This window comes from Coregonus lavaretus (assembly GCF_964263955.1).
Source record: "Coregonus lavaretus genome assembly, chromosome: 31".
Lineage (NCBI taxonomy): Eukaryota > Metazoa > Chordata > Actinopteri > Salmoniformes > Salmonidae > Coregonus > Coregonus lavaretus.
Genome location: NC_140018.1, coordinates 31,123,372 through 31,150,146, shown reverse-complemented (window position 1 = coordinate 31,150,146; position 26,775 = coordinate 31,123,372). Strand labels below are relative to the sequence as shown.

The window sequence follows — 26,775 nt, the reverse complement described above, 5'->3', positions numbered from 1 at the left end:
AAAATTCCAGAAAATGATGTCATGGCTTTAGAAGCTTCTGATAGGCTAATTGACATCATTTGAGTCAATTGGAGGTGTACCTGGGGATGTATTTCAAGGCCTACCTTCCATCTCAGTGCCTCTTTGCTTGACATCATGGGAAAATCAAAAGAAATCAGCCAAGACCTCAGAAAGAAAATTGTAGACCTCCACAAGTCTGGTTCATCCTTGGGAGCAATTTCCAAACGCCTGAAGGTACCACGTTCATCTGTACAAACAATAGTACGCAAGTATAAACACCATGGGACCACGCAGCCGTCATACCGCTCAGGAAGGAGACGCGTTCTGTCTCCTAGAGATGAACGTACATTGGTGCGAAAAGTGCAAATCAATCCCAGAACAACAGCAAAGGACCTTGTGATGATGCTGGAGGAAACAGGTACAAAAGTATCTATATCCACAGTAAAAACGAGTCCTATATCGACATAACCTGAAAGGCCGCTCAGCAAGGAAGAAGCCACTGCTCCAAATCCGCCATAAAAAAGCCAGACTACGGTTTGCAACTGCACATGGGGACAATGATCATACTTTTTGGAGAAATGTCCTCTGGTCTGATGAAACAAAAATAGAACTGTTTGGCCATAATGACCATCGTTATGTTTGGAGGAAAAAGGGGGCTGCTTGCAAGCCAAAGAACACCATCCCAACCGTGAAGCACGGGGGTGGCAGCATCATGCTGTGGGGGTGCTTTGCTGCAGGAGGGACTGTTGCACTTCACAAAATAGATGGCATCATGAGGAAGGAAAATTATGTGGATATATTGAAGCAACATCTCAAGACATCAGTCAGGAAGTTAAAGCTTGGTCGCAAATGGGTCTTCCAAATGGACAATGACCCCAAGCATACTTCCAAAGTTGTGGCAAAATGGCTTAAGGACAATAAAGTCAAGGTATTGGAGTGGCCATCACAAAGCCCTGACCTCAATCCTATAGAAAATGTGTGGGCAGAACTGAAAAAGCGTGTGCGAGCAAGGAGGCCTACAAACCTGACTCAGTTACACCAGCTCTGTCAGGAGGAATGGGCCAAAATTCACCCAACTTATTGTGGGAAGCTTGTGGAAGGCTACCCAAAACGTTTGACCAAAGGTAAACAATTTAAAGGCAATGCTCCCAAATACTACTTGAGTGTATGTAAACTTCTGACCCACTGGGAATGTGATGAAAGAAATAAAAGCGGAAATAAATCATTCTCTCTACTATTATTCTGACATTTCACATTCTTAAAATAAAGTGTTGATCCTAACTGACCTAAGACAGGGAATTTTTACTAGGATTAAATGTCAGGAATTGTGAAACTGAGTTTAAATGTATCTGACTACCAGAAGGGCCCAACATTGGCTATTTTTCATATATAAAGCACATCTCCAGAAACTCCCATACTACCTCATCTCACTTGTAAATTGGAAATCTAGTAACTATATGACTCACTCTCAAGATTGGTTGGTTCTAGAGGATCCGCAGGTCTCCTCTGCGTTAGGGAAGACCGCTTTCAGTTACTACGTCCCTCAGTCCTGGAATGACCTTCAGGTCACTCTAAAACTGGATTATTTGGTCCCAAAAGGTGATTGTAGGGTTCTGGTAAAGAAATTGGTCCAATGAAAACTGCCCTTGTTTCGATTTATTGTATATATTTGTTTCTACTGCCCTTTTGAATGTAACAATTTATTTGAAATGTAACTAATTTTGTAGTTATCGTGCTTGAATTGTCGCTCACATTGTTTGAACGGTTGTTCTCAGGGCACCATTGGAAATGAGACCCTGGTCTCAATGGGTTTCCATGGTGTTAAAAGGTTACTAAATACATAAAAAATCTAACAAATGTATTCTCACAAATGTATGGTTTATAAAATGTCTTTTTTATTAATGTTACATAGATGTTACATAGGGCATTACACATTTTCACAAGGCTTTGGGGACTACAATCAATGGTTAGCAAAAACACAAGTGGTCGGAAACTCTAAAGACAATCACTAGACAAACCAAACACCCTCGAACGTGCACAAACCTGCAATGAAAAGTACTGAGCAAAAACAAAATGGGACTGTGTATGCAATATTGATTCCCATTCCAGTGTACATAGAAAAATGGGCATGCATTACTTATTTTTTTGTGTGTCTTTATAAAGTGCCACTTTTTAACTGTCAGACATGCTAAAAAGTAACAAAATGGTCACCTCAATGTTGAATAATATAATAACTATGAAGGAGTGTTTTGTGACCTTCGAAAGAGAGAGACCTTGTTACAAGAGCCCATGTATAGCACTGGCTCTGCTGACAGGCTGCATCCCAAATAGCACCTATATAGTGTACTACTTTTGTCCAGGGCCCCAAAGTAGTGCACTATATAGGTAATAGGGATGCATCCACTGGCTGGACAGCCTCAGCGGCTTCATACAATACAGGTAGCAGGAGTGTTCAAGTTACCATACAATCTGCATCCCAAATAGCACCCTATTCCCTTTATAGTGCACTACGTTTGACGAGGGCTCTGGTCAAAAGTAGTGCATAATAAAAGGGAATAGGGTGCCATTTGGGACAAACCCAATATGACAGGTTGGCTTACACAGTCCAGCAGGTGTTGGCAGATGCAACTACCTTGCAACCTTTTTGGAAGACCAAACAGTGGAGGCACGCCAGAATACCTGTCAAATTTGGGTCAGCTTGACATGTCTTTCCCTCCCCACCATATGCCCAGGCTGCTCCATGCTCGCCGTTTGCAAATGGCCTTTCAAAATGTACTAAACAGATCTTTCTGGGGACACACACACACACTCCCCTACATATTTATTTGGACAGTGAAGCTCAAACTTTTAATTTGGCTCTTCACTCCAGCATTTTGGATTGGAAATAAAATGTTTCATATTAGGCGACAGTACAGAATGCCACCTTTTATCTGAGGGTATTTTCATACATATCTGTTATATCATTTAGAAATGAAAGCACTTGATGCATCTAGTCCTCCAATTTTAAGGTGTCATACGTAATTGGCCAAATTCATTTATAGTGTATTAAATGTAGTCAAAAGTTTAGTATTTGGTCCCATATTCCCAGCACGCAATGACTACAAATTGGTTGGATGCATTTGCAGTTTATTTTGGTTGTGTTTGAGATTATGTTGTGCCCAATAGAAATGAATGGTAAATAATGTAGTGTAATTTTGTAGTCACTTTTATTGTAAGTAAGAATAGAACAGAATGTGTCTGAACACTTCTACATTAATGTGGATGATACCATGATTACAGATAATCATGAATAATGATGAGTGAGAAAGTTACAGATGCATAAATATCATACCCACAAGAAAATCCTAACCTCCACTGTTATTGGTAATGGTGAGAGGTTAGCATGTTTTGGGGGCATGATCTTTGTGCATCTGTAACTTTCTCACTAATCATTATTAACAATTAATTCATGATTATTCCGTAATCATGATAGCATCAACATTAATGTAAAAGTGTTCAGAAACATATTCTACTCTTATTTACAATAACAGGGACTACAAAATGACAATACATTATTTACCATTCATTTCTATTGGGCACAAAATGATCCGAAACACAACCAAAATAATTGCAAATGCATAAAGACATGTTTGTAGAGTCACATGCTTGATGTAGTCACTGCATGCTAGGAATATGACACCAAATACTAAACTTTGACTAAATGTAACGCTATAAGTGATTTTGCCCAAATACCTATGACACCTTCAAATGGGGGGACTAAATACATAAAGGTACATTAATTTCTAAACGGTAAAACGGATATGTATGAAAACGCCCTCAAAAAGAAAAAAGGGACATTCTGTACTGTTACCTCAAAAAACATTTGATCTCAAATCCAAAATGCTAGAGTATAGAGCCAAATTAAAAGTTTTAGCACCACTGTCCAAATAAATACGTCCGGGAGTGAACATACACATACATCCTATATTGTCATGTTGAACAGACAGTTAATGTTGATGTTAAAGTGAAGCAAATACTTTTCTGCAGCAGAAACTGCACATCAGGAAGGCCGGGACAAACACAAATTCAGGAATGGCGATATTATTTACTTTAAATTAATTGAGCTTTTCTTCATACCAAAAAGCTGAGTCATGGTGAAAACAAAAATGATTGACATTTCCCACACACTGACAGCTCCATGGTAACGACGGGCGTTCATTACTAGAATAATTTCAAGTGGAACAATAAGGAATGAAGACGTGTAAAATATGTTTTTTTTCTAATTTTCCATTATTTATTATTTTTCTTGGCGAGGAAGGACGAGGAGCATCTCAGTTCTCTCCTTCCTCTCCAGCCTCTGGCTCATCTGCTGCGTTGTCAGATGTCCATAGCTGAAACACACAAGACAAAACACCATTAACAATGGACTGACCATCAGCATTTCAGAAGTCACAGACTAAAAATGTATGCACTCAGTGTATTGTAAGTCACTTTGGATAAAAGTAAAGCTAAATGGTATATTATACCTGTGCTCCACTTTGGTCAAATAATTTCAAACCCCTATTTCATAGCTAATCATTCACAAATGGCACTGCCTCCTGCTTGAGATTAAAACACTAAACTAAGATGCACACACACTAGAGGGGGTTGCAGTCACAGTGCCTGTGTGTGTGGGTGAATGGATGTGGGTGGGATGTGTTGCTGAAGTATCCAATCATGTCGCTCGGTGGAGGGAGGCAGGAGGGAACTTACTGTGAGGTTGTCTCTAAGCAGCTGCATGATGAGGGTGCTGTCTTTGTACGAGTCTTCGCTCAGCGTGTCGAGCTCGGCGATGGCGTCATCAAAGGCCTGCGAGCACACACACACACACACACAAATAATAAATGGTTGATATATGCATATGAACAAGGAGATGAAAGGTGGAGAGAGAAAGAGAGGGAATATAATACAGCTCTGTGTCCCTGTATAGTACACCCCGTTAATGGCACCGTATTCCCTATATAGTGCACTTCTTTTGACCAGAGCCATACAGGTCCTGGTCAAAAGAAAGCACTAGATAGGGAATATGGTGCTATTTGGGACACCGCCAGTGTGGGCTTCTGTGTCGTTTTATCATCCTGACCTGTTTGGCCAGTGAGCAGGCCTTCTCTGGGGAGTTGAGGATCTCGTAGAAGAAGACAGAGAAGTTGAGGGCCAGGCCCAGGCGGATGGGGTGAGTGGGCTGCATCTCCTTCTTGCTGATGTCAAACGCCTCCTGGTAAGAGTCTTGAGAGTTGGATATCGTCCCTGTGGGAGAGGAGGGGAGTAAGAAGGAAACATTAAGACAGAGCTCCGACTCTAAAAACATTCTCTACATCCCAAATGGCACCCTATTCCTTATATAGCACACTACATTTCACCAAGGCCCATACGCTCAAAAGCAATTTGGGACGAAACCATTGTCTCGGTTTCATTTCATAACCTTTGTAAAATGTGACTTTGGTCAGGAAGTCATACTATGCCTCTAGGTATCGATCACTGCTGCAAATGGAGTCACTTTCCCTGTCAGCCTATCTGTACGTGTTTCTGAGAGCTAGGCCTATATGAGATAATGGGCTTATAAATATCAATCAATCAATCAATTTTATTTTATATAGCCCTTCTTACATCAGCTAATATCTCGAAGTGCTGTACAGAAACCCAGCCTAAAACCCCAAACAGCTAGTAATGCTTTTGGTGTTGAGCACCAAAAGATACAAATAGTGCCGTGGCATCAAGAAAAACAAAGTAGAAAAGAATCCCCTGATATGATCCATGTGGAGTGCCTGGCCTGGCTGCCAAAATAAGCCAGCAAGCGTTATGCTACTAACTGACTAGACCTAGGCCTACATTTCAACTGTTAATTTGTAGCTAGTGCCAGACAGAGACACATCCTCCCTTCCCAGTTTCAACCCCCTCCATCTTCAGTTGGGGCGGGAGGGAGGGAAGAGACCCCCAGGGCAGCAGGGAGGGAACATTCATACACCCATCACCACGTTCAGAGCCCAAACTTACTCAGCCTGCAATAAAATCAACAAGCTTGCATCCCCTGAAGCTAGACGTCTGGATGGAGCTCCAACCCACAGAATGTATTTATATTGTTTTTCTCAGAGGGAGATGCATGCTTGAGTAAATGCTTGTTAAATACCTCCAAGGTCTATAATGATTTGAGGGGAATCAGGAGAACAAAACCAGATGTCTTATCAACACATACTGTCTGACAACAAAACAATATCAACAAACAAAAGATAACTGGTGAGCATCCCAAATGGCACCCTATTTATTTCCTATCTAGTACACTACGGTTGACCAGGGTCCAGGGCTTTGGTCAAAGTTAGTGCACTAAAGGGAATAGGGTGCCATTTGGGACGCAGAGCTGCTGTCCTCCCTGGTATACTGTCTGCTCTACAACATAATCATTTCATTTCCTTTCATGGTCAGACTACAACCTTATAAGCCCCCGTAATCCTTTCTACTACAACGCAGTTTATGATTGAGTCTTTTATCCACTGTGAACTCCTGGCTCCAGTTAAAGGGAGGGACAGGGAGGCCAGTGGGAGCTAGGGCTGGGAATTGACAGGGACCTTAGGTGCTGATATGATCTGCATTGCGATTAGAATCGATACTACGATTTTATTGCGATTTGATGTTCCAAACATATTGCTCACTACATGTCTGCTGCAGAGAGACAAGAGAAAACTTGTTTTGATCAGTCAGGGAAATAAAAGTGCTGAAAACATGTTGGCTCACTATTTAAAAAGAAGATGGAGAACAAGCTATAGGATGAAAAATCCCAGAGTTTTAGTGCAGGTACAGCAGACTAGCACTAGTTAACGCTGCCTACAGTAGCCAAAAATAAAAATCAATACTTTGAGTCAAATATCGATATAATATATGTAACTATCAATCCCTCCCCCCACCCCTATATCTAGTCCCAAATTTAACCGGAGTCCCAAATGCCACCCTATTCCCTATATAGTGCACTACTTTTGACCAGGGCCCCTGGTCAAAAGTAGTGCACTATATAGGGAATAGGGTGCCATTTAGGACATGGACCATGTTCAAAAGTAGTGCACTATATGGAATAGGGTGCCATTTGGTACGTAGACTGATCAGTCCAGCAGCCCAGTACTTACCCTTCTTGTCGTCTCCGGAGGCCACCTCAGCCAGGTATCTGTAGTAGTCTCCCTTCATCTTCAAATAGAACACTTTGCTCTCCGCATTAGGAGCGTTTTCAATCAAATATTTGCTCAGCAGACCCTGAGGGAGAAAACCGACAGGAGGAGAGTTAACATTAATGTGAAGAACTCCATGTCTGAGTCTCAAATAGCACCCCTTCCTTACATAGTGCACTTGGGCCCTGGTCAAAATTAGTGCACTATATAGGGAAAAGGGTGCCATTTGGGACGTATTCCATCTCATTTTGTACACAGACTGGATTCCAAGAGAGGCCACAGTTCAATAATTCAAATTGGAGGGAGAAAATAATTGGAAGAAACTTCAAGAAAAAAATGGTATATTTTTCATTAATATGACCTGCTTTGAAGAGGAGAGGGAAAATACTGTGGCGTCCAGAGAGGGAGTGCTTCTTCAGCAAGAGAAAATATCATTTACAAAAAAGAAAAAATAAGAGCAAGAACTTTTTTGTCCCACCCATAAATGTGATGGACTCCTTCCTTTGGCCAGTGTTGCAGGATGACTCGGGTTAAAGATTCTTTGGAGTTACATTCTCGTAAACACACCAAAACACTCTACATGGCTGTCTCGCATATAAAAACATTGAATGAGTCCCAAATAGCACCCTATTCCCAGAACTGGTCAAAAGTAGTGCACTCTAAAGGGAATAGGGTGCCATTTGGGACGAAACCCTATTCATTATCGTAGCTGTACTTTATTGACTTATCCGTTGCCTCAGATTGTGGGTGTAACACACAAACAGGTTGTGGTTGCATTTACACGCACATTATACTGGTACGAAAGAATGAGCACTCTACAACCAGCTTCCTGTGTAATCTGAACAATCGTCTACTTCCTCTTAATAAGAGCATGCGGCTTACAGCGGTAGACAGAGTCCTGCCTAGAGACCACGTGTGGTAGGTAGCCTGGTCCCACATACATTTGTGCTCGTCTACTCCATAATTGTCATTGTCGAGTCAATCGTGTTTGGCATGGCAATGAGTGACAGGGAGTTGGCATGACAGCACTAACTGGCTCTAAGACTACACGTGTGGTAAGCTGTTATCTGCTCCCTGCATCTGTGGAGGTCAGTACTACAGCATGGTGAGGCCAATATTCAGTCCCAAGGAGGGAGGCAGGGAGGAATTACAATTACATCCCTTGTGTTTAATCTGTGTAGTGGGCGAACCCAGATAACGCAGTGAAAGATGCGGCGGCACAGAGATAACCCAGTGAAAGGCTTGAGTGAAGGTGATCCCAACTACAGGCTGCCGTTATTGCTGGCTCTCTAATACCTGATTATCAGGTCGGCATGACGACAATCTGACAGCCTGGGTGAGACGCACGGTGACAGCACTGACGTACAGGCAGGGCTGTTACGGTGACCGTACTTACAGCCACACTGGCAGTCACGAGTCATGACCACAGTCAAATTCCATGTGACGGTTGAGTCACGGTAACTAGGCTTCTCCAAAACTGCGCTCTATCTGGCTGGCATGAAAATGAACCGCGGGAAAAGCGCCCTCCACTCGCTATTCAAGTGCATACAGATGTCTTTTTTCCACTGTCCCTGTTCCGACAGGTGCATGATAAATGGCCCATTCTAAATCAAAACTAATTTCACACATACAGTACCAGTCAAAAGTTGACACACCTACTCATTCCAGGGTTTTTCTTTATTTGTACTATTTTCAATATTGTAGAATAATAGTGAAGACATCAAAACTATGACATAACACATATGGAATCATGTGTAACCAAGAAAGTGTGCACACTCTTGGCATTCTCTCAACCAGCTTCATGAGGTAGTCACCTGGAATGCATTTCAATTAACAGGTGTGCCTTCTTAAATGTTAATTTGTGAAATGTATTTCCTTCTTAATGTGTTTGAGCCAATCAGTTGTGTTGTGACAAGGTAGGGGTGATATACAGAAGATAGCCCTATTTGGTAAAAGACCAAGTCCATATTATGGCAAGAACAGCTCAAATAAGCAAAGAGAAACGACAGTCCATCATTACTTTAAGACATGACGGTCAGTCAATCCGGAACATTTCAAGAACTTTGAAGGTTTCTTCAAGTGCAGTCACAAAAACCACCAAACGCTATGATTAAACTGGCTTTCATGAGGACCGCCACAGGAAAGAAAGACCCAGAGTTACCTCTGCTGCAGAGGATAAGTTCATTAGAGTTACCAGCCTCAGAAATTGCAGCCCAAATAAATGCTTCACAGTTCAAGTAACAGACATCTCAACATTACAGGCAAATCTTGTCTGCTAAATGAACTAGTGTAACCCACAGCCATATGGCATAGCCAGATCAGGGCCTAACATAAGGACGACTTAGAATATGCTATTCTAGAGCCTCCCGAGTGGCGCAGCGGTCTAAGGCGTCACAACAGACCCGGGTTCGATCCCAGGCTGTGCCCGGGAATCCCATAGGGCGGTGCACAATTGGCCGGGTTTGGCCAGGGGGGCTTTACTTGGCTCATCGCGCTCTAGCGACTCCTTGTGGTGGGCCGGGCGCCTGCAGGCTGACTTCGGTCGTCAGTTGAGCGGTGTTTCCGCCGACACATTTGTGCAGCTGGCTTCTGGGTTAAGCGGGGTGGGTGTTAAGAAGCGCGGTTAGGCGGGGTCATGTTTTGGAGGACGCATGACTCGACCTTCGCCTGTTGGCGAATTACAGCGATGAGACAAGATCGAAAAAGGGGGTAAAAGACAAGAGGCGAAGGTCGAGTCATGTTCTTCTGAAATAGGCTACATTTTCTTCATATCATGTTTCTTTATACCTGCCTAAAATAAATAATGGATTTATTGTGATGGTGTAAGCTATATTAAACAGACTTTAAATGTGGATGTTCGAGGTCTGCATCAGTGGCTTGTAGGCAATGCGTAAAAGCCCAGAGATGCTAAACGTGTTTATGTTAATTTCAGTTACTGGCCCAATGCTCTAACCGCTACGCTACCTGCCGCCCTCATTACACCTACATCATACTACTGCTGTAGATATGCACAGACCGAGGGGAGATACTTTGGGATTTTGGCAATGAGGCCCTTTATCTACTTCCATTTCCATTTCCATTTACGTCATTTAGCAGACGCTCTTATCCAGAGCGACTTACAAATTGGTGCATTCACCAATAACACACTAATGCTAAGTCCCAGCAACTACAAAAACAAAAATCAATGACTGAACAAACCAAATGGCGGTACAGACGTATGCCTACGCAATTCCTTAGAGCCTTGTGGATATCTTGCAGTTTGAAAGAAGTCTGCATACAGTTTGAAGGAAGTTGCTAACTAGCGCTAGCGCAATTGCTAGCGTTAATTGGCAACTTCCTTCAAACTGCACACAGAGACAATAAAAATGGTATTCATGAGTTCATCTGACTCTGGGAAGTAGATAAAAGGGCCTCATTGCCAAAATCCTGAAGTATCCCTTTTAACTGTACAGCTTAACTGCTGCTTGTTCTGAGATGTCACTTGCTGACACATGCACACACTTCAGCCGCACAGCAAACCCAGGAAATGGGCTGAACCGGCCGCCATTTCCTCTGAGTGGCATCATCACCACAAACATCCTTAGAGAGGCACTCCTCTATCCTCAGTGCTGAACAGGTGTGTACACGCACAGCAAGTGTGTGTGTGTGTTAGTAGCAGGCCAATGAAGCCGAGGTCCCTCTCCTCAAAGGCTCATGACATGATTCAGCACCTCTAACTGAACATTTTAATAGGCAAAATAAAAACCTCATAATCAGGCCTGACAGTTCTAGTGGAGAGCTCACTTATCGACTCCTCAAATGAACATGCTGGGTCAAGACTTATTGAATTATACACCAATTCTATAATTTCTCTGCTGCCATCCTCTATGGCTCTGTCCCAAATTTCAGGGGACCGAGTGGCACAGCGGTCTAAGGCACTGCATAGCAGTGCTAGAGGCGTCACTACAGACCCGGGTTCGATCCCGGGCTGTATCACAACTGGCTGTGATCGGGAGTCCCATAGGGCGGCGCACAATTGGCCCTTGGCCCAGCATCATCAGGGTTAGGGGAGGATTTGGCCAGGGTAGGCCATCATTGTAAATAAGAATTTGTTCTTAACTGACTTGCCTAGTTAAATAAAGGTTAAATACATTTTCTTAAATGACACTATTTCCTATTTAGTTCACTACTTTTGACCAGGGTCAAAAAAATAGCGCACTATGTAGGGAATAGGGGGGCCATTTGGGACGTAGACTATTTCTGCCAGTTTGACCTTATCCCTGGAGGGAGGGTGGGAATCAGGACAGAATCAATATTTTCTCTTCCTATTGTCACCAGCAACCTTCACAGATAATGAGGGGAGGAATGTGTACACCTCCCTACCGCCTCCCAACAAACACGTGCTCAGACATTCAGTATACGTCCCAAATGGCACCCTATTCTCTATATGGCGCACTAGGGCACTATAAAAGGGTATAGGGTGCCATTTGGGACACAGCCATTCCAACAGAGCACTGGGCCCTGTCATGTGGTCAACCCTAACACTTACCTAATATTGGCTTTCCCTCTATACAACAAGTGTGAGTCACTGACCTCTCTATGCACCTGAACAACCAAGCAGCAGGAGCATGTGAAATAAGGTGAAAGTGGATGACGCTGTAGTGCCATATTGTGACCACTGAGCTTGAGTCATTTCATAGTCTAGCTACATTTAGACGGTCATCGGACCAAAGCAGATGGCATATCCACGTTATTCATGGTGACGAGAGCAAACGAACAGCATCACTAGCAGTAGCACAGAGAAAAACAAAATGCTACCAGTCCCATTGAGCATAACAGATTCTCCAGTATCAGCAGCAGCATATTATGCAGTCATTATAAACATTGGTCAAGTCAGTATCCTTATGGGTTTGTATAGGTTCATGAGCAGCTTACCGTAGGTTACACAAATCCAGCCTGGTCCCAGATCTGTTTGTGCTCTTGCCAACTCCATGCATGTGGTAAAGAGATCATTGGAACGCAGAACGTGGGGGGGATAGAAGGAGGCAGTCATTGGCGCCCAGTCAAAAAAAGCTGAGTATGGATATTAGTCAAATCCATCATGATAACAGGCCCACAAGGTGGTTAATAAAATCCCATTTGGATTGGCTGTCTTTGCTGTATAATACTTAGAAGAAGTTGTCCTTTTCGGGTTTAGAAAAAATGTCTGCTAAATGCTAACTCCCGTTCGTATAAGCTGGTAGCAAAGCTAGCATATAGAAATCAGTGGTGGTAGTTGAAGGCGTTTTTAAGTGTAGGCTAATGCAGTTGATTGGTGACGATGACATGAACATGTATTGGGGTTGACATCTAAACAAGCATTATACTCCGATTTGTACCCCAACATTGTGTGAAATAGACAAACAATAACTAAATGTAGGCTAATTTGATGGACGGTGATGAGGAGATTCTGGATTTATCCCCCACAGGGGGGGACGCTTGGCTGGCGTTGTTTTGGTCAAATTCCATTGACATCTTTACCACGTGTATTGCTGAAATTGTCAAGCCAAACATGGCATGACAATGAGTTGGCGTGACAGCACAAACAGACTGACAATACAAATCACCTACTGTAACCGATGTGTGATAACGTGACGAGGCACAAATTTCACTATCCCTGCGTGTACATACTACCTAGAGTACGTAATAACATACATACTTATTATGTAATACGAGGCTGGAGCATGAAGTCACTAGCCCAGAGGGGCCCTGTGTAGAGCAGAGCACTCGAACAGATGGCCAGTGCAGAATTAGAGCACCCAGATGCTGCTCAGCCAGTGTGTGCGCTAGCTCAGCGTTGAGCCTGCACACTAGGCTACATCCTCAATGAACATCCGAGTCTGTCAGGGTTACAGCTTCCTATACACAGAGGACAGGAAGTGACACAGCAGGATGATGATTATGTGTCGTTCTTATTTAAATTTGATTTTTTTGTTTTTTATTTGACAGGTGTAGCTATAGAAGGGAGCCATAGGCTGAAGACGGGGATTGAACCCTGGTCTCCAGTGGCTTGTGCCGAGAGTATTACCCATTTGACCACAGCTCTGCACGCCATATGCACTGAGTATACCAAACATTAGGAACACCTTTCTAATATTGAGTTGCACCCCCCCTCAGAACAGCCTCAATTCGTCAGGGCATGTAGTCCACAAGGTGTTGAAAGCGTTCCACAGGGATGCTGGCCCATGTTGACGCCAATGCTTCCCACAGTTGTGTCAAGTTGGCTGGATGTTCTTTGGGTGGTGGACCATTCTTGATACACACGGGAAACTGTTGAGTGTGAAAAGCCCAGCAGTGTTCAGTTCTTGACACATACCGGTGCACCTGGCACCTACTACCTACTACCATATCCCATTCAAAAAGGCACTTAAATGTTTTGTCTTGCCCATTCACCCTCTGAACGGCACACATACACAATCCATGCCTCAATTGTCTCAAGGCTTAAAAATCCTTCTTTAACCTGTCTCCTCCCTTTCATCTACACTGATTGAAGTCGATTTAACAAGTGACATCAATAAGGGATCATAGCTTTCACCTGGATTAACCTGGTCAGTCTATGTCATGGAAAGAGCAGGTGTTCTAATGGTTTTGTACACTCAGTGTATGTCGGTTAAGTTTAGGGCCTGTGTGTATGAGAGCTTGGATTGCCTCGATGAACAGCCTGACACCCCCATCACAGCCCAGATCAAAAGGGTGTAAAGACTAGAGCAATGCTTCCCAACTCCAGTCTTAGAGTACCCCCAACATCACACATTTTATTGTAGCCCCAGACAAACTCACCTGATTCAACTCATTGAGGGCTTGATAATTAGTTGACAAGTTGAATCAGGTGCGCTTGTCTGGGGCTACAACAGAAATGTGTACTGCTGGGGGTACTGGAGGACTGGAGTTGGCAAACACTGGAATAGATGGACCCGTCTGGATTACTGGTAATCGGCTTTAATCCACCAGGGTGCTTGATCTAAGCCTGATCTACAAGAGATGCAATACAATAACTGAGCTTTTCCTCCATCACCAAACACCTAGAATTAAGTGTGTACTGCACAATTGAGGACAACTGTAAAAGACCAACATGTGCTCAGGGCTAGTGTCTCCCTTGCTATATGTCAAAGGTCTCAGACACAGCCTGTTGAATGAAGACACTGCCATACATGTTCCCTTTTTGACAGGAAACCAATGAGTGTTAATGCCCACCCCCAAATGTCACTACAGACAGAGCGCCAGACAGACTGCAATACATGTGGCTTTAGTGGTGAGGTAGGCCATTTCCACATTATAGAATTCTTCCTCTGGGAGTGTTGAGGATGTGCATTAGGTTGTTCTAAAGTAGACTAGCCAGGCTTTTAGAACCGATCTGCCCCCTTTCCTTTGGGACCCTGGGTCTGCGTCCCAAATGGTATCCTATTCCCTACATAGTGCATTACCTCTGTACAGAGCCTCATCGGCCCTGGCCAAAAGAAGTGCACTATATAGAGAATAGGGTGCCATTAGGGACGCAGTCCACGCTGTTCGGAGGGATAAACTGAAAAATACAGCTAAGCTTCGCACAAGCATCTCTTCATATGCCAACAGCACTAATATCTCTGCCCTAGTTAAAGCATGACTATGACGCATATATACAGAGGGTTATTGAGCTGGTTGAATAGTTAACAATAGAGAGTAGTACTACACACAAGCTGAATACAGTGAGAAAAATGGGACGGTCATGCACTACTAATGAGACAAACTCAGTCTTGTTTTAAGCTTTAGGTGAGTATGTCAAGAATGCAGTTGACAGAGACACCACCCAGGGTGTTGCATGAGTCTTCTGCTATGACTGGGGCCTGGTCGGATAACTCAAGAGCTTCTGCTCTTTTCTATCCATATCTACCCGTCGGACGGGGGGGACGGGGGCAGGTAGGCAGCTATGATTACAAGAGTAAATCATAAAGAGTAGATCATGCTCCAGTGAATAAACTGGCCACTCCAGCAGCATGAAGAATTACAAGTAAATTAGCCTTCTTTGCCATTCAGCCCATAGTATCAGCACACCTTGGTGTTAAACCGTGTCTTTTAAAGTGGATGAACATTAGGGGGCTGTGGCAACAGCACGTAATCTAAGAGAGATTACAGGTGCCGTCTCTCACCGCGGCCACACCCACTCAAGCCCTGCAGACAGGCGCAACAATAAACTCTCCCAGAGTGACAGTAGATAAGACAGCAATGCAAACAGGTCAGGCAACTTCCAGCCAACACTAGGATTCTGTCTCAAATGGCACCCTATCCACTACTTTTTACCAGAGCCCTATATGGGCTTGAATAGTATGCCATGTGGGATGCAGACACAGCCATTCTGGATAACAAAGAACTGAGGGACAGGAAATGTAAAGAACAACTAAGAACCTTCCAGTACAAAACCAAAAATAAAAATGGCCTTCGATTGAAAAAAAGGGTAGATGGGCAGGGGTCACAAATTCTTTAACATGTAGCGACAGGATTATGGCGGTGCTGTACCACAACAAGTCCAATACAACTGCTTAGTATTATCGTAACTTGTCTAGATGCTCCAACATCCCCACCGGAGGCCCAGTTCACATACTGCTGTTCTGCATCATTTGATCTGGCATATCAAAGTCAAGCAGCCAATCCAACAAAACATCAGTCTACCAAGTAGAGCCCATTATTATGTGGACATTTGCCATGCCCTTTGACTCAGAATGTCTGACTGTTCTGTTGACAAACCTAATAAACTATTCAGTGAAATTTAAAGAGGAAGGAAAGAGGTGCTGCCTGCCTTTACGGCCAGTGCCTGCCCTGCAACACATACAGTGCATTCGGAAAGTATTCACACCCCTTCACTTTTTCCACATTGTGTTACATCACAGCCTTATTCTAAAATGGAATCTTCAATCTACACACAATACCCCATAATGACAAAGTGAAAATGTATTAAAAATAAACAGAAATTCCTTCTTTACATAAGTATTCAGACCCTTTGCTATGAGACTCGAAATTGAGCTCAGGTGCTTCCTGTTTCCACTGATCATCCTTGAGATGTTTCTACATCTTGATTGGAGTCCACCTGTGATGAATTCAATTGATTGGACATGATTTGGAAAGGCACACACCTGTCTATATTAAAAAGGTCCCACAGTTGACAGTGCATGTCAGAGAAAAAACCAAGCCATTAGGTCGAAGGAATTGGCAGTAGCACTCCGAGAAAGGATTGTGTCGAGGCACAGTTCTGGGGAAGGGTACCCCAAAAAATTCTGCAGCATTGAAGGTCCCCAAGAACACAGTGGCCTCCATCATTTTTAAATGGAAGAAGTTTGGAACCACCAAGACTCTTCCTAGAGCTGGCCGCCCGGCCAAACTGACAACCATCTCTGCTACACTCCACCAATCAGATCTTTATGGTAGAGTGGCCAGACGGAAGCTACTCCTCAGTAAAACGCACATGACAGCCCACTTGGAGTTTGCCAAAAGGCACCTAAAGGACTCTCAGACCATGAGAAACAAGACTATCTGGTCTGATGAAACCAAGATTGAACTCTTTGGCCTGAATGCCAAGCGTCACGTCTGGAGGAAACCTGGCACCATCTCTACGGTAAAGCATGGTGGTGGCAGCATCATGCTGTGGGGGTGTTTTTCAGCGGCAGGGACTGGGAGACTAGTCAGGACCGAGGGAAAGATGAACGGAGCAAAGTAAAGAGATATCCTTGATGAAAACCTGCTCCAGAGCGCTCAGGACCTCAGACTGGGGCAAAAGTTCAACTTCCAACAGGACAACGACCCTAAGCGCACAGCCAAGACAACGCAGGAGTGGCTTTGGGACAAGTCTCTGAATGTCCTCGAGTGACCCAGCCAGAGCCAGGACTGGAACCCGATCGAACATCTCTGGAGAGACCTGAAAATTGCTGTGCAGCAACACTCCCCATCCAACCTGACAGAGCTTGAGGAGAAACGTACAGGTGCGCCAAGCTTGTAGTGTCATACCCAAGAAGACTCAAGGCTGTAATTGCTGCCAAAGGTGCTTCAACAAAGTACTGAGTAAAGGGTCTGAATACTTATGTAAATGTGATACGTTTTTTTATTTCTTATTTTTTGTGCAAAAAAAAGAAATGTGTTTTTGCTTTGTCATTATGGAGTATTATGTGTAGATTGAGGGGGTTAAAGCAATTTAAACCATGTTTGAATGAGGATGTAACGTAACAAAATGAGAAAAAGTCAAGGGGTCTGAATACTTTCTGAATGCACTGTATTGATTGTGAGCAGCAGTGGAAAGGGGAGGTCATTCCACTGCACCACTGCGGCTCAGATAATCAATTGGTGCAGCCTTTCTGCATAGTTTCAGATGAACATCACACCAATAGAAGCACCGCAATGTTAAAGTCCATGAATGAGAGGCAGCATCGGATTAGTGGAAACCAAGACTGTTCCCAGGGCAAGTTTTAGATAGATCGTCTGAGACAATTTTTGCATTTTAACCTGCCATGTTAATTCTCCTAACCAGCCACGTTAATTATCCTAACCTGCTGCTTAAGTTCTAACCTTCTACGAAAAGTAACTTCTGCTAGTCAAAACCGGCAGACCCGCTCGGAGAACAGTCTGTCTTGGTTTCCACTAATGCAATACAGCAAACAAAGGACTTATAGGACTGCTCTATTGTGCACTACTAGTAAATATATTATTGTCATACAGAGGGAGGATACAGACTCAACCAAATCATCATCTAATTTCCAAATAATAAAATGGATGACAGCTTTTGCTCTCCTCAGCCTCACAGAAACAGTGAGGATTTGTTGGTGATTCTATATATCTATATATCTATCAAGAAGCTTTTTATATCACGAGTGACCCCATTTATTGCTTGTGCTGAGCCCCCAGGCTCAGACATGTTTTCTTGTGGTCATCGCAGACAGTGTGTCCTCAATTTCCACCAGAGAAGGTGAACTGGGTAAATCAAATCTGGTTCTCTCAAAGCCATACATGCCCACTCATTCTGGCTGGCAGAAAAACATTAACTCACCAATACATCGTTGCAGATGTCTCGTAACTCGGTCTCCACCTTATCCCGGTACTCCTTGACCATCGGAAGCTTTTTGTCGCTGCCCTCTGTCTTCTGCTCGATTGCGGAGATGACCCGCCATGCGGACCTCCGGGCCCCGACAACGTTCTTGTAGGCGACTGAGAGAAGATTCCTCTCCTCGCACGACAGCTCAGCCCCCTTTTCAGTTACCTCCTTCATGGACGAAGCCATGTCGTCGTAACGCTCAGCCTGCTCCGCCAGCTTGGCTTTCTGAATCAGCTCCGTTTTCTCCATATTTATGTGTTATTTGATGTTCAAACTGTCACTCGCAGTTTCAAATACAGTCCCAATAGAGGGGAAGGAAGGGGACAAAGATATGGGGATATATCGTTTAGAACGATAGTTATTTATAATCGTTGGACAGGTGAATGGAGGTACAGGTATGTTATCCAGACAGGGACACCTGGGGAGGAAAATGAGATGATCGTTTAGGATGGTGACTGCATGCACACAACTGTAATGATGAAGTTGGTTGGTTAGTTAACCTTTTACAAAAACAAATACATTAAATAGTTGACTTGTTAATATAACATTAGCTAGCTGGGAAACAGCCCTGGCTTGACACCTACTCCGACTACGGCACACAGCTTTCACTCCCAGCGTCAAGCCAACTCACTGTCAACTCAGTCACTCGTGGTCGTGAGCGACACAGTTCGGTGAAATGACACTAGCCAGACAATGTTGTGTAACCTTCCCGCTTCCCCAATACTACAGTAACTTTAATACTTTTTAAACGTATGCTACCAATTTGTTAGTTAACGTTTGCCAACTATCTGCAGCTGAGGCTAGCCAGGCAGATAGTCTGCTAACTAGCTGGCTAAAGAAACGTAACTAACGTTCCTCTTCTAACTAACGTTACAGTTATACTGTACTAGTAAAATTGTTCGACGGATATGTTGTAATTCACTTGACTTGTTCAATAGTTTAATATATCCTAATGTTACAACTTATGCCATCTCATTTACATTTACATTTTAGTCATTTCGCAGACGCTCTTATCCAGAGCGACTTACATTTACAGCAAGTGTGATGGTTTGCCCAATATCCAAATGTGATTGCCTAACAAGCGAACGTTAACTTGTTAGCTAGATGGCTGTCTGGCTGCAGTAAATAGCGCGACACCGAATAATTTTTCTGAACCACTGGCTGGACCGCAGTGGCAACCACACCACACACCGTAAGCTAACTAGCCATAGATAGACAGTTTACATTTCCTTACAAGATTGGAACAATCGAACTATATCTTAAATATAGTAACCTAGCTACACATTAATTTCCAAGATATAAAGAAGAAGCTATAGCTATGTATATATATAAGAACCTATATTTCCCTACCTTTAGTTAGCTAGGTGGTTCGGATCCGCCACTCCGAGTAGATACGCTTTGAGCTTCAGGCAGCGGAAAAAAATCTACGCCTTCAACCAAACTGGCCAAAGGGCGTGTCCAACGAAACAATAGCCCTATGAGAACCCGTCTTTGAATCGGATCAACCCTTCACGTTTCAAAATATCAACTAATGGGATGATAGCGCGGGGAAAGAAGGCGGGCTTTTTGAGCCCACTGGGTTTCCGCCAATGGGAGAATTTGTTTTGCATGGCCCGGTGCCCCAGTTAAGCGGAGTAGGTACATTTTAGACCATTCCATTGGATCTTAAATGAACTCGCCACTTACTCGGGGCATCGGGTTATGCAAAACGAACTCATCCATTTAAAGCAAGAGAGGAGACGTCATCATTACCATATATATCCAACCCCCTCCTCATCACACCCATAGAGATCGCCAGTTTGTAGTCCTAAAACCCGGAAATAAGTTACCTCTGGTTCGTTCAGCCATTCCTATGGGAAAAATTAATAGGGAAAGAATAGGGTTTTGGAATAAACGCCGAAAATAAGGTCTGAGGTTCACATAGGTTTAGGAGATCATATACGTTTTGTTCTATGAGATATTAACAATCAGTTAACATGACCTGACCTTTATGAATTATGAAGCCTTTGTGATTTATGTATTTTTTATGATTACATAAATTCTTCAAAATTAACAAAAATGAAGTTAGGTGATGAAGATTATCTCATAGAACAAGACATATAAGATCTCCTAAGCTTGTGTTTACCACAGACCTTATTTTCGGTGTTTATCCAAAAGAGCCATTAATTTTCCTCATGGGCTTTGTCCAACAAACCGTGGTGGAGTTGGTGCCTACAAAAACATGCCATTACTATTTATCTCAATACACCGCAGTGCATTCCACCAGAGATACTTTTGAGGAGATGTGAAACTCCTTTGGAATAGTATTTACGGCCATTGTGTACGTTGCCCATGCATAGTCAATGGGCCGCACAGTGCATTCTGAGCGATTCTGGGACAAGGAGAGCTCTCCTCCAAGGAGTGAATTGGGTGCTAGCTCAAAAACCCAACATTAGCATGAATTTCGTCAACAAGAAGTACAACATTAAAATATTTTCCGAGATGTGAGATAATTAACTTGTTCTCTGTAATATCATATAGCTTTGGAATCGTGACATTATTTACTTTCGAGGAAAATAGTCAGGTTTCTCGACTAATGGTGCTTTCAAGACAACTGGGAACTCTGAAAAAATATGAAGTCAAATCATGACGTCAGAAAGTCAGAGCTTTAGGAAGAGGCCAATCGTTGCCGACTTGGAATTCCGAGTTGGATGACAGTTCAAAATGATTTTTCCCAGTCAGAGATAGTTTTTTTCTCTCGAGTTCCCAGTTGTCTTGAACGCACTGAGGTCGGAAGTCAGACATTTCTTTGTTTTGAAAGCGGCATCATACCCTGACTTTGAGAAGGGTTTGCGTGATAATTAGCTTAGCAACCGCGTGATGCACCATGACAACGTGAACACGATTAGTCGACAGTCTGCTGGGTGGGGCTTTATATGTTCCTCCAATTGATTGACTAATGGGATTCCTATCTCCTCCTTTTTGTAATATCTCTGATCTCACACACATTCAGCATCTATATAATCCATAGAGTAAACCATCTTTGATCAGTAGGCTAGTGGGTGTTGCAGAGGAAACAGGATTGTAGGCACACACACAGCTTTGCAAGAAACGTTGCAGTTAAAATGTAATTGATGGTTTGATCAGTCTATACTGTTCTTCCCAAAAGTGTGACCACCAAGGATTAAGGAATAAGCTATTACAAGGTTTATGAGTCCACTTGTTTTATTTCCAGGCCCTGGTCAAAAGTAGTGCACTACATGGAATATGGTTCCATTAGTGACGCAGCCCCCCAGAAGTGGGAATCCGCCTGCAATGCTGCACACACAAATTAATGGGTATCATAACCTCATGAAAAAAAATGTCATTACGTGAACAATATTGAATACAGGGATAATGTATGAATTGTTGGACAATTCCCAGTGCATTCTAGATTTGACGGATTTGTCATCCATTGATTCAGAATGTCTTCATGAGGTCACCAGTACAATTAGACCCTGGTCTTGGGGGTGAATCTCTGGGTGAGAGTTATGGGAGAGAATGTAATGAGGGAGGAGGAGGGGTTGGTTTCTGTCATAAGGGCCAATGAGTGAAAGCAGATCTCAGTCTACTTGGAACACTTGTCTTGTAGAACATACAGATCGTAATGGAAAGTCCAGATTAGCCTATCAAGTTTGAGAATTACCACCACAAATTCTAATGCCAGGAGGACTGCAATGACAAGCCCTTTATTGTGGAAACTATCGGCAAGAGATCACCACCCACGTGTGTGTGTGTGTGTGTGTGTGTGTGTGTGTGTGTGTGTGTGTGTGTGTGTGTGTGTGTGTGTGCATGCGTGCATGTGTATGTGTGACATTAAATAGTGAAGCAAACCAACTCGTTTTCCTTTTATTCTGTAATACGTTTCTTTTAATAGATTATGATGACTGTACGCTTAAATAAAGGACAAATGAAATGTGCATTTCCCCGTGGAAAGGATGCAATCATTCCGGATGGCAGCGCCTGTATCCAGTGGTAGGCTCCTGCTCCAGCTCCTTTACTCCATCATTAGAGCCAGTCATGCAGGAAGACTGTGGAGAAGGAGCCCAGTGTCTGTCATGGAGACAGTGTCACGGTGAGAGAGGAGGAAAATAAACGGGAAAGCCCAGTTGATATGCCCTATTCTCTATAAAGTGCACTACTTTTGACCAGGGCCCATAGAGGGGGTTGGAGGCAGAATTCCCTATCCCTCAGGAGACCACAGCCAGAAGACACAGACAACCTTTCATCTCAGAGGGAAGGCTTTTATGTGTGTATCTATGACAGAAGACATTGATGCCATGAAACCACTGTAGGTGTGTCAGCCAGGAAAACAACCCATTCCGCAAATTCCACAGGATGATTGAGTTTAAGTGTGAACTCTGCAGAATGTGGCATTTTGAGTCCCCTCAGGAGATTTATGGGCACTTTCACTAACTCCTGACATGAATCCAGTCAGTCAGTCAATGTCAAAGGTGTGTTTTGAAAAAGACACAGATACCCATTATTCCTCTGTGTAATAGCGCAAAACAAATGATATTAAACAAGGAGAGCAGTGTCTCTCGTTCTGCTCTACAATTATGTTGTTACATAGGCTTTAAGCAAGGCAAGTCTGGGCATATGTATGGTGAGGTATGGCTGCACAGTGAATAGACAGGACAGATATAAGTGCATTTGTCAGTGGAACTAGAAGGAAGCATTACCTGGAAAGCTAAAAACACTGGGTTTGAGGGTTTATTAACCTGTAAAATGTTCTATTGCTGCTAGAACAATGGGCAATGTGATTCTCCCTGTAGCAGAGTTATGGATCAGATTCTGGAGGTCTGGAATGTTCTCCTTTATGTGATCCCATCCCTTATGCCAGAGGCAGAATGTTAAGACACACCACCTCTTTTCCTCTGATTTACTGGAATGTTCTTCCGTTGCTAAATCTTAGATTTCATACTCTCTAGAGGAATCTTTGACACTCAGGCATCAACATAATCCAGAGAAAGCTAGGGCTCTGTGTCTGAGGCCGATGTACGTTTTCTTTTGCGCTGTTAAGGCTTTTTTGCGTAGTCTGAGTCACTGAGAACTAAAACAGCACGGTGCTGTCCATCGGTCCCTATCCTCTCCTCTCATCTATGTATAAGCCATTCAGTCAGCAGTCTCACCCTCCTCATTATACAAGCACAGTTCTGTGACAGGTAAACGTGTCAGAGAGGTTTCATGGGTTCAACAGCCGCAGCCCAGCCTTTATCTCAGTGGGTGTTTGATATACTGCACCTGCTCTGAGGGTGTTGAGAAAGAGGGGGAGAGAGAGAGCAAGGACGGGTACAAAAAGAGAAAGAAAGAGAGAGTCAAGGGGACAGAGAGAGAGAGAGAGAAAGAGAGAGTTGACCATCGCCTTGTGTGTAGAGGGGGGTCAGCAATAGGGAAGGGAGGTGAAGTTAATGGCTAGATAAGACTCTCTGGATTCTAGCTAGAACAAGGACATAGACACTGCTTTGTCAGGGTAATGTGTGTGTGCGTGTGTGTGTGTGTGTGTGTGTGGTATTTGTGTGAGAAGAGGCAGACAGGGAGTGGCTCTGCCCCTGCAAGACGCCAGTAACCCCTTCTAACACACCCATCCCGCTCCTCTTCCTGCCAGCAAAGTAGATCACACAGGCTGCAGCTAGCTGTCGAGCTGCATTACGTAACAGGCACTCTTTCAGAAATGAGGAGAGAGAGAAGCCTTTGGGCGTTGTCTGGTCTCCTGAAACCTGCCTGGAAACAGGGTTTACTCAGGCATGCTCACTCAGCCTGAGCAGTAAGTACCAACCCACCTCCCCCTCGCTTCCCTCCTCAACCCCACACACTCTGCTACTGCTACGCCCTGTAGCGCAGTCAGCATGGCATTGGAACACACAGCCCTCCTTATGTGCTACTGACTGTCTTAAAAGCACCTTATTTAGAGGGTACATTGAATGTGGTGAGTGGTGATTACACAGCTATGGTTTTATCCATGTACTCCCTCCTCCTTCCTCCACAACAATGCCTCTAAAAAATATAGGAATAGCAAAGTCAAACCTTGCACCAAGCTCGTGAAATTTCCAAAAATCATTATCATTTTATTGCAGTTTCATCACTCCCATTTGCATGCACAACGTCCCCTGAACTCTCTGTGATGTTGCTCTGCTCGGCGGTACTGGAACTAATTCAAGTAGTGAGTTTTTAGAAAAATTTCCCCTACTGTGAAATTGAGAGAGAAAACGTTTTTAATAAAGCTTAAGGGGACTTTAATGTCACTTTCAGCTCAGTGAATTTCATACTTTTGATTAGTTAACCTTGAAATGCTGAGTCATCACGATGCTCCAGGGGTAGCTAGTCTTTTTTTTTTTTAGGGGGTAGATCAGCTTAATATTGCAGATAGATTGTAACTTCCATCAATGTAATTGTCTGCATCACTTCCAATCCCCCATGTTTTATATATATATATATATACACATATATATATATACACACATACACACACATATACATACATACATACACATACATATGTAACAGTGTTGCTTCCGTCCCTCTCCTCGCCCCTACCTGGGCTTGAACCAGGGACCCTCTGCACACATCGACAACAGTCACCCTCAAAGCACCGTTACCCGTCGCTCCACAAAAGCCGCGGCCCTTGCAGAGAGCAAGGGAAATAACTACTTCAAGATCTCAGAGCGAGTGACGTCACCGATTGAAACGCTACTAGTGCGCACCGCTAACTAGCTAGCCATTTCACACCGGTTACACATACATACAGTGGGGGAAAAAAGTATTTAGTCAGCCACCAATTGTCCCACATAAAAAGATGAGAGAGGCCTGTAATTTTCATCATAGGTACACGTCAACTATGACAGACAAAATGAGAAGAAAAAAATCATGAAAATCACATTGTAGGATTTTTAATGAATTTATTTGCAAATTATGGTGGAAAATAAGTATTTGGTCAATAAAAAAAGTTTCTCAATACTTTGTTATATACCCTTTGTTGGCAATGACACAGGTCAAACGTTTTCTGTAAGTCTTCACAAGGTTTTCACACACTGTTGCTGGTATTTTGGCCCATTCCTCCATGCAGATCTCCTCTAGAGCAGTGATGTTTTGGGGCTGTCGCTGGGCAACACGGACTTTCAACTCCCTCCAAAGATTTTCTATGGGGTTGAGATCTGGAGACTGGCTAGGCCACTCCAGGACCTTGAAATGCTTCTTACGAAGCCACTCCTTCGTTGCCCGGGCGGTGTGTTTGGGATCATTGTCATGCTGAAAGACCCAGCCACGTTTCATCTTCAATGCCCTTGCTGATGGAAGGAGGTTTTCACTCAAAATCTCACGATACATGGCCCCATTCATTCTTTCCTTTACACGGATCAGTTGTCCTGGTCCCTTTGCAGAAAAACAGCCCCAAAGCATGATGTTTCCACCCCCATGCTTCACAGTAGGTATGGTGTTCTTTGGATGCAACTCAGCATTCTTTGTCCTCCAAATACGACGAGTTGAGTTTTTACCAAAAAGTTATATTTTGGTTTCATCTGACCATATGACATTCTCCCAATCCTCTTCTGGATCATCCAAATGCACTCTAGCAAACTTCAGACGGGCCTGGACATGTACTGGCTTAAGCAGGGGGACACATCTGGCACTGCAGGATTTGAGTCCCTGGCGGCGTAGTGTGTTACTGATGGTAGGCTTTGTTTCTTTGGTCCCAGGTCTCTGCAGGTCATTCACTAGGTCCCCCCATGTGGTTCTGGGATTTTTGCTCACCGTTCTTGTGATCATTTTGACCCCACGGGGTGAGATCTTGCGTGGAGCCCCAGATCGAGGGAGATTATCAGTGGTCTTGTATGTCTTCCATTTCCTAATAATTGCTCCCACAGTTGATTTCTTCAAACCAAGCTGCTTACCTATTGCAGATTCAGTCTTCCCAGCCTGGTGCAGGTCTACAATTTTGTTTCTGGTGTCCTTTGACAGCTCTTTGGTCTTGGTCATAGTGGAGTTTGGAGTGTGACTGTTTGAGGTTGTGGACAGGTGTCTTTTATACTGATAACAAGTTCAAACAGGTGCCATTAATACAGGTAACGAGTGGAGGACAGAGGAGCCTCTTAAAGAAGAAGTTACAGGTCTGTGAGAGCCAGAAATCTTGCTTGTTTGTAGGTGACCAAATACTTATTTTCCACCATAATTTGCAAATAAATTCATTAAAAATCCTACAATGTGATTTTCTGGATTTTTTTTCCTCAATTTGTCTGTCATAGTTGACGTGTACCTATGATGAAAATTACAGGCCTCTCTCATCTTTTTAAGTGGGAGAACTTGCACAATTGGTGGCTGACTAAATACTTTTCCCCCCCACTGTACATACATACATACAGTGGGGGGAAAAAGTATTTAGTCAGCCACCAATTGTGCAAGTTCTCCCACTTAAAAAGATGAGAGAGGCCTGTAATTTTCATCATAGGTACACGTCAACTATGACAGACAAAATGAGAAAAAGAAATCCAGAAAATCACATTGTAGGATTTTTATAAA

At 43.4% G+C, this 26,775-nt stretch overlaps 1 protein-coding gene across 4 annotated transcripts; it reads right to left on the bottom strand.

Moving 5' to 3' along the window:
* Positions 1 to 1,875: 1,875 nt before the first annotated feature.
* LOC311107011 (14-3-3 protein zeta-like) lies at positions 1,876 to 19,674 on the bottom strand. 4 transcript variants are annotated; one of them, XR_014610376.1, is made up of 7 exons: positions 19,594 to 19,674; positions 18,199 to 18,661; positions 7,134 to 7,257; positions 5,102 to 5,265; positions 4,732 to 4,827; positions 3,897 to 4,370; positions 1,876 to 2,923 (listed from the first exon to the last, which is right to left on the bottom strand). XR_014610376.1 is itself a non-coding variant. In XM_084149460.1 (6 exons), exons 2-6 carry the CDS (start codon positions 18,490 to 18,492, stop codon positions 4,311 to 4,313), a joined length of 738 nt encoding a protein of 245 aa, XP_084005586.1. In that variant the 5' UTR covers positions 18,493 to 18,661; positions 19,594 to 19,674; the 3' UTR covers positions 1,876 to 4,310. The 4 variants fall into 4 exon arrangements, 1 of the variants encoding a protein (XP_084005586.1); XR_014610377.1 differs by having other exon boundaries at positions 1,876 to 2,838; positions 3,949 to 4,370; XR_014610378.1 differs by having other exon boundaries at positions 1,876 to 2,838; positions 3,953 to 4,370.
* Positions 19,675 to 26,775: the final 7,101 nt, after the last annotated feature.